Source organism: Onthophagus taurus, chromosome 1 (genome assembly GCF_036711975.1).
Source record: "Onthophagus taurus isolate NC chromosome 1, IU_Otau_3.0, whole genome shotgun sequence".
In the NCBI taxonomy this organism is placed as follows: Eukaryota; Metazoa; Arthropoda; class Insecta; order Coleoptera; family Scarabaeidae; genus Onthophagus; species Onthophagus taurus.
In genome coordinates, this window is record NC_091966.1 from 248,416 (window position 1) to 260,456 (window position 12,041).

Genomic DNA, 12,041 nt, shown 5'->3' on the forward strand with positions numbered 1-12,041 from the left:
GGTTTTTCAAAGTTTTGTCTCATTAATTTTTTTAGAACAATATACGCGAGCTATAAATTCAAAAGAAACAGAAATAAGCCATGCGGGGAGAGAGGGGTTCCGTTCAGTTGGAAAAGATGGTGCTGGTGTGTATTCCAGACTGGCTTCGACGTGGCGTACTGAAGTCTAGTCTGAAGGGATTCCGGTAGACCTTGCATCAGAACGTAAGAGACGCTCAAGACGCGTCATAGAATAATTATACAGAATGTTCATTTCAAAACTTTCCACCTCAATTTCTGTAAATCCGGAAGATTAAAAAGGAAATCGCTGAAATAGGTAAAGAATAAAACCAAGGGGGACAACTTTTTATGCAAAAATTGACTCACTCACTTCAACCCCCCGCCACCAGAAACCAACCCCTTGAAAATCTTAAATGGAAAGGGGTGTCAAGTGATACCTTATTTTAAAGGTCTTTTAAGGTACTACATGTTAGTATTTATTTTCTTTAAATTGATCGATTCGTTTTCGAAATTTTTGCGAAAATCTTTGTTTTGTATTTCCCGCTTTAATTAATATTAAAAACTTTAATCACCTTCTTAAAAGCAAGAATTACCATGTTCGTTTTTACAACGACCATTAAACCTTTATTATTTCGGAGCAATCGGAAATATTTAAGAAAACTAAACACGTATAATTATGAATTAAACTAAATTTTGTTGAAAGTATTTTACATTAAAATAAGTTAAATAAAACAGCAATAATGGTTTACAGTTTGCCGGAAAGAATTGAAATTGTATTAATGTATGAATCCCAAAATGAATGTGCTCGACGAACTGCCGCAGTTTTTAATGAAAGGCATCCAGATCATGAAGAAATTCACTCAGACTGGGTCCGTTGCCAACATAAAACATAACGAGTCGAGAGTTTTGAATGAAACCGCTCAACTGGAAGTGTTGGGTCATTTCGGTATCAACCCCAATACTTCATTGCGTCAGGTATCTCGTGCAACTGGTATATCCTTGGGTTCTGTTCATAAAGTTGTAAAACTTCACAAATTCCATCCTTATAAATTGAAAATACATCAAGAGCTAACTGAAGACGATTTTGACAGGAGAATACAGTTTTGTGAAGAAGTGACCACTATTATTAATAATAACAACGTTTTTGTGAAAAATATCTGCTTTAGTGATGAATGTACTTTTTCTTTAAATGGATTTGTAAATAAACATAACTGCAGATATTGGAGTAATGAAAACCCTCATCTGACTGTAGAAGGGCATACACAATATCCTGAAAAAGTTAATGTATGGGCCGGCATTTTGGGAGACCAAGTGATTGGTCCAGTGTTTATCGATGGAAATTTAAACGGCGAAGTGTACTTGGATATGTTAGAAAATACTATCAATCCACTAATTACGGAAGCTCTCGAGAATCAGTTGGATAGAGAAGAAAATGCCTTACTTGATGAGAATGAATTACATTTTCAACAAGATGGAGCTCCTCCTCACTATGTTCTCCCAGTACGACAGTGATTAGATAATACGTTTCCAAACAGATGGATAGATCACCAGATTTGACGCCATTAGACTTTTTTTATGGGGTCATTTAAAGTCTGTTGTATTTACCCCTCAACCTCAAAATTTAGAAGAACTTCGTCAGAGAATTACTGCAGCTTGCCGTGGAATTCAAAGGGAAGTTTTTGAAAATGTGCGCCGTAGTTTTGAACAACGGTTGTACCATTGTTTAGCTAATAACGGACAACACTTTGAACAATTATTAAGTTGATTTTCTCTGCAAAAAGTTTTTGTACATAATTAAATAACTGAAAATAAAATAGAACGTTTCAAGCAGTTAAAAGTTGTTTAAGTAATAACCAAATAAACCTAAAAGAAAAGAAAAATGAAACAGAAATCGTTTTTTCTAAATATCTCTGACAGACGCCAGGCAAGCTAGCCAACGTAGGTATATCATTGTCAAAATAACCTAAATATCAAAGATTTCGGATTGCTCCGAAATAATAAAGGTTTAATGGTCGTTGTAAAAACGAACATGGTAATTTAATTTTATAAATTAATAATAAAAGATTACTTATTCTTGCTTTTAAGAAGGTGATTAAAGTTTTTAATATTAATTAAAGCGGGAAATACAAAACAAAGATTTTCGCAAAAATTTTGAAATCGAATCGATCAATTTAAAAAAAATAAATACTAACATGTAGTACCTTAAAAGACCTTTAAAATGAGGTATCACTTGACACCCCTTTCCATTTAAGATTTTTAAGGGGTTGGTTTCTGGCGGCGGGGGGTTGAAGTGAGTGAGTGAATTTTTGAATAAAAAGTTGTTCCCCTTGGTTTTATTCTTTACCTATTTCAGCGATTTTCTTTTTAAACTTCCGGATTTACAGAAATTGAGGTGGAAAGTTTTGAAATGAACACCCTGTATATTATATGTATATGTATAATTATTTTGTATTTTTCTGTAGTATTTGTTTATTTCATTTTACCTTTACCATTCACGCATATACCATGTAATATATTGAAAAAAATACGCGCGAAGGTGAAATGAAATAAATAAATATTACAAACAGATACAAAATAATTATACGAAAAATATTCTAGGGCGCGCAATGCGTCTTGAGCGTCTGTTACATTCTGAGGCGGAACTACCGGAATCCCTTCAGACTTCAGTACGCCACGTCGAAACCAGTCTGGAACACAACCAGCACCACTTTTTATAACTGAACGGAACCCCTCTCCCCCTGCATGGCTTATTTCTATTTCTTTTTAATTTATAGCACGCCTAAATTGTTTTAAAAAAATTATGGGGACAAAACTTTGACAACCCAATAAGAGGATTCGACAAACACAATTATTTACCATATTTTGGTTAAAACCGCGTTAAAATCCAACCAGCCGTTTTCGACTACACCGCATCTTACTAAACCGCGATTTTCCGCGAAACTATATGGAATATCGAAAAAATTAAATATGCACATCATTAAGAACACATCAGGGTATCACCTATTCAAATTTGAATTTTTTTCGTCGGATAGTTTTTGAGAAAAAAAATCGCAAAGTGGACAAAGTTGCCGGCACCGTCAAAAATAGGTTACTTTTTTCATTTAACTCGCGATTTTAGGAAAACCGCGGAGTCGAAAATTTTCAAATTCACATATGTTACGTAGAAATGTTCAGTGAATACAACAAAGCTAACCGCAATTTTTTTCATCGGACGGTTCTCGATATATCGATCTTTAAACTGACGAGAATTGACTTTTCAAGTTATACCGAGATTTATTTAACTGGAGTTTATCTAGCGATTGAAGAACCGGCCCTTAGTAAATACCTATTCATATAGAAATTGACTTACCATTCAGCAATTTTTTTATGGCACCTCAAAACGCTATTTTCAATATCAATGGGATGATATCTCATTCCTCTTAACATAATGGTTTCGTCCAAAGCACCAACGACGAAGACGGCATCATGAAGTTCTGGCGAATCCATACAAAGTCCGTGTTGCGTTCCAACGGAATCGTTATCGCTACCTCCTCCCAAAATGGTCGATTCATCTCCAATACTCGATTGAGCTCCTTCGGTACGTCTTAAAAATCCTAAATATCCCGTCCTAGCGTAAACCTCTCCCGTGTTTCCCGTAACCAATCGAGCATTAAAATGATCGGCGTAATCACTTTCTTCGCCGTAAATCATATAATAACCGCTCGCATTGTGCCCGCTTTGTACCCAAATTTCGCCTAAATGCGAATCACCGCATTGACCTTTCGTTTCGGGATTGGCAATGATCACTTTAATGCCTGGAAGTAATTTTCCGCTTTCCATCAAACATAAACTGTGTGGACTTCCCCGTTCGACTAAAGTAACCCTATCGTTTCTTAAAGCTCGTAAGTCGACGTAAACCGTCGACGGTTCTGGACTCGACGCCCCTTGTAAACAAATACCTACATTTACTCTACAACCGAACGATGTCGATACAGCTCGAGGGCTAAGCCCTAATGCGCTGAAAAGTTTTGAAAAACTGGTGGTTAGATTTATTCTCGGCCGTTCTTCCGCTACGACAACGCACGTTCGAACGCACGCTAAATTAATTCCGCGTGTTTTCAATTGATTTACAGATGATCCAAGACCTTTGGTGCATAGTTCCATTACGCCGTAAGAACAAAATGTATCTCTTACTTTATAGTTGCTTACTGCAGTTAACCATAGAGCTGGGTTTACTTCTACTTCTGACGGAGGTATTAATATTGAGTGGTGACCAGAATAAATTCCAATGAGACACCTAACAAAAATTTTAATTACATACGAATTTACACTGTTGGACATAATTCACGAGCACACCTTATATAATCTGAACGCGTGAAGATAAATCCATGATATTTGCGGAGCACAAAGGTTTACTGTAGACGAGTTTATTCATCGAGTTTCGAGTTGTTCCGTCGTGGCATTGTTGACTGAGCCGCTCTTCCAAGTGGAACATTCCGTCGCTATGGAGACCGAAGTGGATGGAAAACACCGGTCGTTTTTAGTGTGGTCCGAGGAACCACATTGTTATTGTACTCTGTGCGCAATGGATGGGCGATCGCGTTACTTAAGCGAGTTGGAGCGAGGAATGTTTGAGGGTATGCACATTGAGGGTGTATCGTTCTGTGAAATTGCACGTCGTCTCGAGCGGTCGTTGTCGGCAGTGCAACGGGCATGGTGAGAATGGTCTGAGGTAGGACATAGGCACCTACAGCCGCGGCCGGGACAGCCCTGCGCGACCCCAGCACACGAGGATCGCACTCTTGCGCACTCACTACGCGAACTGTATGGCGGCGTTTAGTAGATAGTGGACTGCGCGCGCGTCGTGCAATACAGCGGATTCCAGTAACACCCGAGCACCGCAGCAGACGTCACGAGTGGGTCGACGCTAGGCATTAGTAGGTTGCCGAGTAGAGGGACATTTTGTTTTCCGACGAATCAAGATTCGAATTGAGCACGAATTTTAGTTCGTCGGAGACGTGGTGATCGTCTACTCGGGCAGTGTGTGCAAGAACGCCGTATCCACCGACAACCGAGCATTATGGTATGGGGTGCGATTACAAATGGTGGACGTACACGTCTGCTGCCTGTATAGCAGACCATGACGGGTCAACGATACGTAGATGAGGTGCTACGGTCCGTTGTGCTTCCCTACGTTCGGCGGCGCCCAGGTCTGCTATACATGTACGACAACGTCCGAACGCACATCGGGCGTATTGTACAGACCTTTGTGGAAGAGCACCGTATACGAATGCTTCCTAGGCCAGCTCGTTTTCCGGATCTAAATCCAATCGAACATGTTTGGGACATGACTGGTCGGAGACTTCTACGTTATCCGGCTTCCTTGGCTAACGTTGAGGAGCTATGGAGGCCAGTTGAGGTGGCATGGTTGGCCATCCCTCTTGCTACAATACAGCGACTTATAGACTCCATGCCACGTCGTGTAGCGATGATACGCGAAGCTCACGGGGGATACTCTCGCTATTGATGTTTCTCCTCCCAGCAGAGTTGTGCCGCTCTCCTTGTGAGAGTAAGTTACACTACTTTAGTACTACTTCCATACCAAATTTTATTGCGCTAGACACACGCGTTCAGACTTGTAATCCAGAAAAATTACCGAAAATTAAATATATCCGAGTATACTTCCCACACTACCTCGATACGTTACAGTTTCCACCCGATTTGTAGAAATTCCAAAAAAGATATCTTATCTCCTTATCACCGCCCGTTTATGCAACCCAATTCACATTTTATTAATTTTGATAATTTTCTTAATTAGACTTTGATTTTCTCCGTTTTCCATTTCGAAACCGTTATCTTAAATTCCAACAACGTTCCCTGACCGAATCATCAATAAATGAAAGTGATTAATAAAATTGCTGAATCACGAAAACATGTGCTTTCCGAAAAATTATTATCAAATAATTAAATAATTCCGAAATTAACAAATTTCCAAACAAGATACGACAAGCCACATGTTTCTATCAGTCCAGCCGACCGTCCCGAGGAAGTTTCAGCAGCCAGCGAGCTACCGTCGAGCTACCGTATAGCGACTATTTTTTATGATGCGGAATTAGAAATCCTAGACCGATCAAACCGATTTCAAACATTTACAAATATCATGAAATAACCGTTGAACGATTCTAAAGATGATCCGCTTATTATTAATACAATAATTCACCGAAAATCATCCCGCATCGTAATTAATTAAATTACTCCATTCCTGATGGTCATCCGTTGAAAATATTGCCCATGTAGGATTGCCCCGAACATCATCCAACTGCTGGAATTGTTTTGTGTTAAGGTGTGCGTAAATTAATACCGATTAATTGGTTTTAACGTGAAACACGTGGTCGGGAAAACGTTTGTGAATATAAGTGCCGTAAACAGTGGCCGATTTTGTTAAAAATATTTTTGTGATTTTCCGTATAAGTAAGGGTATCTTTTGATTTGTGTTATAAATTTTTCCGTTAATTATTGTTGATTAATTGTTAATTACTCCGCCGTTCTTTAGCCGATTTTACCCGTTCAAAGACTGTAATTATGTAATTTTATGTCCCGCATCCGATAGCGCCGTCAGAATTTTGCTATTTTTGTTAATTAGCGCCGCGCATTGTAAATTAGTCGATAACTTGTACTGATACGATCCCCCACGCGGAAAAATCCAGTTTTCGCCCCAAAATGGTATAAATAGCCGGCCAAAATTCTGATTTTTAACAGTTCTTCATCAGTTCTACGACAGCTTCAACTGTCCTTCAACAGTTCTTCATCAGTTCTACAACAGTCCTTAAACAGTTCTTCATCAGTTCCATCTACGACAACTTCAACAGTTCCGAAGACACCCGCTAATTTTTTCTTAGAAATATCCGTATTTCAATTTTACCGTAAGTCCGATTTATTTTGAAAGACTTTGATTTTATTTTTGTTAACTTTCATTAATTGTTGTACATTTTGTCCCAACCTTAATAATCTTGGAAGGTTCTTCGAGTATTCCGTTCCTTTGCACCTTAGGAAGGTTTCCAGGTGTATCCCATACCTCCGCCTCATTTTTTTTTATTTGTTTAATTTAAACTCATTTATTATAAAGTCAAAGTCTTGTCAATTTATTCCCACCGTCCCCATTCTCCGACCGTGGTCACAAAGCAATAAACTGCCCTCCTATTTGTTTATTTTATTATTAATAAAGTTGATAGTTATTTGTTTTCCGAATTTTTCTTGTTTTCTTCTTTCCCATACCGAATCCTTGGATCTCCGACTGTAACCCCCAAAAGTTACCTGGAGGCGAAAGAGTTCCTTAACTCTCTAAACATAAGGTGGCGCCCGAGACCGTTAACATCCCGAATACATAACAGGGCACCAAGACCAATTTTCCTAGGACCGAACCAGGATAGGTCGTCGCAGATTATACAGGGTGTGCTCGTGAATTATTTCCAACAGTGTAATTAACAAAATGTACTTACCATAAAGCAAATCCTAATCCACAATAAGGGTCCAAACACAACGCAATATGTCTACAGGGGTACAATTCACAAGCTAATTTCATGCTTTTACATAAATCGGTAACAGCCGCATGAGACATTTTAATTCCGGCCAACATTCCAGTTGTTGAAACGCTAAAGTCTAAATAAGCTATCATTTCCGGTGTGGGTGCTCTATAAAGATTAGGAAGTTTCTTCTTAGGCATATCGTCTGTATCCAAGATTAGCGGCCAAGATTTGATGTCAATAACGCTACACGCTTCTTTCGATCGGAACAATTTGATCACAGCTTGTGTGCTAAGAATTAAAACCGATTTGGACACTTCAACAATCATTCGAACAGTGGGTAAAGTTGTTTGGAGATTTTGCGGATGAGGAGGACGAATCGTAACCGGAACCGTGCCGACGTACAAACAACCATAAAACGCGCAGATTAATTCTAAACCCGGCGGGAAAATTAAAGCTACGTGATCACCCGTATTTATTCGTCCTTTTTCTATTAATAGATTTCCAATTCTTTCGGCTTTTTTATGCAGCTCAGAACATGATAACACTTTCGCTACGGAACATTTACTATTTAGTAACGTGAAGAGGTTATGATCGGATGTTTGATTGGCACGCCAACGAAGAATCTCAGTTAAAAATGAATTCTAAAATAAATAAAGAATTAATGTTAGAAAGAAATTGGATGTAAATATAAATTAAATGTAAACAAATACCTTTTTAGAATCATCATTGTCGTCGTCCCACGAGAGACCCATATCACGGCCCTGCGCACTCGCCAGCCGGTTCCCCTGAACGAGGTTGCCGACGATAACAGACGCGGGGCCCACGTCTGAAACACAGTCGGTTGCTGAAAGGCAGAGGAACAACATGCTATAGCATCATTCAAGCTCAAGCTCTTTTGTTAGTTAGAGTGTATGGATGTGTATAATTTCAAAAAAGGTTCTTTTTGGGGTGTGACACCTAAGTGTATAATAAAAGGGGGCCTATTATAGTGCCAAATCGCATCCCGTGCGTTTCCATTTTGGAAAATTCGTAATGTGCCCATCAAAATTTTCATGTGCTAAGAAGAAAACGCTAAAAGGAGGTGAATTTTGATTTTGTAAGGGATTAGTTAACATTGCGTGTGCTGAAATAATTAACTTAAATTAAAATTAATCAATTAAAATTAACCGAATAAAATTATGATGATTGGTTAGGATGAATTTAAATGAGTTTATTAATAGAATTATTGTACCCAATAATTTATAAGTAAAGTTCTATAATATCAAAAATTGTATAGTAATAAATTATTTCCCTTGTGTTAAACTGTACCAAAAAATATATACTTAGGTTCATATAAGAGTCATTCTAATAGTGATTACTTTATTAAACATTCCAAGACAAATCGATTTATACATATACCTATGTGATTATGAATGATGAATGGACGGACGAGAGTGATAAATTACGATTGGACGGAACATGGGATAGAAAAATTCATAGAAAAATACAGGGTGTCTCAGCGAAACCGGTCATTGGACGTTTCTGGGGTTCTGACCAAAATAAAAATTTGAGAATTCAGACTTAAGTATTATCAATTACGATCTCTTCGTTTAAAATATTTTCAGATTTCTTGCACTTCCGGTTATACCGGAAGTCGCCACCAAGTTTATTTTTTAAATGGAACACCCTGTATATTTTCACATATTTGAATTTGTCTGTTTTCAAGGTTTATAAATAACTTTACTTTTTGCAATTTAATTCGACCGTTCTCAAGATATTCGAATTTTTCCAGAAAAATCTGCTCCAGCAGACATTTGTTCAAAAAATCAGAGAACACTCGATTTTTGGGATATCAATTTAGGATTGAGAACATGCTTAAGCAACATGATGGAGTATGTTTTGGTGCCGAGAACTGCTGTCTAGAACGTTTGGTCACTTTACTATGGCACGTTAACTTTTCAAATTTTGGAAGTACCATAACTTCATTTTTTGAAATGGTACCCCCCATATTTTATTTCTTAGTCGTCTTCGGTGGTTCATTCTACATCCTTTATATCCCATATGTCCCATACCTAATATTATTAGTTTGGGAGATAATTAGGGTTTTTTGAAAAATGCACACATATCATATGGATTTTTTGGAGATTTTTTGGAGATTTTTTTAACAAATGTCCGCTGGAGCAGATTTTTCTAGAAAAAATCAAATATCTCGAGAACGGCCGAATCAAATTGCAAAAAGGAAAGTTATTTATAAACCTTGAAAACAGACAAATCCAAATATGTAAAAATATACAGGGTGTTCCATTTAAAGAAATAAAGTAGGTGGCGACTTCCGGTATAACCGGAAGTGCTAGAAATCTGAAAATATTTTAGATGAAGAGAACGTAAGTGATAATACTTAAGTCTGCATTCTCAAATTTTTGGTTTGGCCAGAACCCCAGAAACGTCTAATGACCGGTCTCGCTGAGACACCCTGTATAAGAATGAAGAGAGAATATAAGGGTAAGGCTCGTTACTACCATCTTCTGGTTAAGCTATCTAAGGGATTATTACCGTGGTTACGGCTATTTTACGCGGTCTGATTGGCTAGTAGATGGGTTTATCTATAAGATAAATTTAACTAAAAGATGGTAGTAATGGACCTAAATGTACTAGATAGCGAATGCTATGAGGCAAGAAAGGAGGCAAGAAGACAGATGAAGGCAATGGAGAAAAGGTGGAAGGCTTAATAGAAAGAAGCAAGAAGGAAATATAGAATGAGGAGAGGATGTGTAGATTTTATGGGAATGATTATTCGCTGATATACAGGGTGTCCCGCAACGATTGTACAAAACTGCATCAGCGTATTCTATGATCAAAAATAAACGAAAAAAGCCTAATAAACATAGGTCCGAAAATGAACCATTTTCGAGATATTCAAAGATTTAGTTTCATAAGTTGATATTGTTAACATCATGAATTTAAATTTGTTTTTATAATAATTAAGTCATTACTATGATTACGATAAGTTGTCTAATCAAAAAAAAATAATAATACTTCACGAAATTATTATTTTACTATTTAATTTAATAAAACTATTAAGTATGGCTCCTATTAATTACTCCAAGGAAGAGATGGCGGATATGGTGTATTGTTACGGACTAGCTGATGGAAATGCGTCGTTAGCAGCTCGTCATTACGCGCAAAAGTTCCCGAACAGACGATTGCCTAATAGTCACAACACCTTTAGCAGACTATTTCTCAGATTAAAAGAAACGGGAAGCGTAACCCACAGCCATTCCACGGAGAGACATTACACAAGGCCGGTGGAATTAGAAGAAGCAGTTTTGAGAAGAGTTGATGAAAATGCCTCAACCAGCAAGAAAACATTAACAAAACAACCGTTCACCGCATTTTAAGGGAGCAGTTACTTTATCCTTATCATTACAACACCGTTCAAGCTCTAACAGAAAATGATGGCGAAAAAAGAGATTTTTTGTAGGTGGGCCATACAGGAAGAGGTAGTAAACGTCGACTTTCCCATAAACATTGTATTTACGGATGAAGCAACATTTACTCAAAGCGGAATTTTTAATATTCATAATGCGCACGTTTGGAGCGATGAAAATCCCCATGCAATACTAGAAACTCATCATCAGTGGCGATTCAGTGTTAATATATGGGCTGGAGTTATAGGTGATCAGTTATTAGGTCCATTTTTTCTTCCAAAGAGATTGACAGCCGATGCCTACATACATTTTTTACAAAATGACCTTACAGAGGCATTTGATGAATTATCTCAACAAATTCTAGAAGATTGCTACTTTATGCACGATTATGCACGCGCTACTCGAGCATACTTAAATAACAGATTTGGCAATAAGTGGATTGGCCGAGGAGGGCCACCTCGTTCACCAGATTTAAATCCGTTAGATTTTTGGTTTTGGGGACATTTAAAACAAATTGTTTATTCTGAAGACGTTCAAAATGTGCAGGATTTGAAGAATAAAATTAGTAACGCATTTGACACAGTAAAACAAATTCCTGGTATCTTTGAACGCATTAGAAGTTCATTTAGAAAACGTATCCGTTTGTGTTTAGAAATAAATGGTGCGCATATTGAACATTTATTATGACATGAATCTTTTCCAATTTGTTAAATATTCGTTGTTTTTATGCTGGTTGAACGATTTTCTTCGACAATCTTTATTACTTGTTTTGTTAAATTATTAATGAACTGTATTAATTAACTTAATATTATCTTATTATTTATTAAACTTTGTCTTAACCATCGTAACCATGGTAATCATATAATTACTGCATCTAAATTGTTAGAATTAATGATGTTTACAATAGGTCAGCTTATGAAACTAAAACTTTGACTGAAACTTTAAAACCCTGTATAGAGTGGGAGCCCGCCATGGATGAGGTTTTGTAGAGGAGGGAGTATGGATGGCGGAGGTGAAGGATATTATATGTATATACTGAAATCATTACAAATACGTTACAAGGTGCTACAAGGTATGAAAAAGGTATCATCTTTGACGCATAAATAGTACCCAATCTACAAGGATAAACA

At 37.4% G+C, this 12,041-nt stretch overlaps 1 protein-coding gene across 14 annotated transcripts in view; it reads right to left on the minus strand.

Annotated features, from left to right (window-relative positions):
- Positions 1–12,041, minus strand: part of LOC111425167 (disco-interacting protein 2) — a 144,887-nt gene that overhangs the window by 1,901 nt on the left and 130,945 nt on the right. For 12 of the 14 annotated variants that reach the window (XM_023059055.2, XM_023059049.2, XM_023059012.2 and 9 more), the window contains 3 exons: positions 8,215–8,348; positions 7,478–8,145; positions 3,349–4,275 (listed from right to left, as the gene is read on the minus strand). In XM_023059055.2, coding sequence (XP_022914823.1) covers positions 3,349–4,275; positions 7,478–8,145; positions 8,215–8,348 — 1,729 coding nt within the window. The remainder of the gene's footprint in view (positions 1–3,348; positions 4,276–7,477; positions 8,146–8,214; positions 8,349–12,041) is intronic. The other 2 variants (XM_071201471.1, XM_071201433.1) reach the window with 1 other exon arrangement.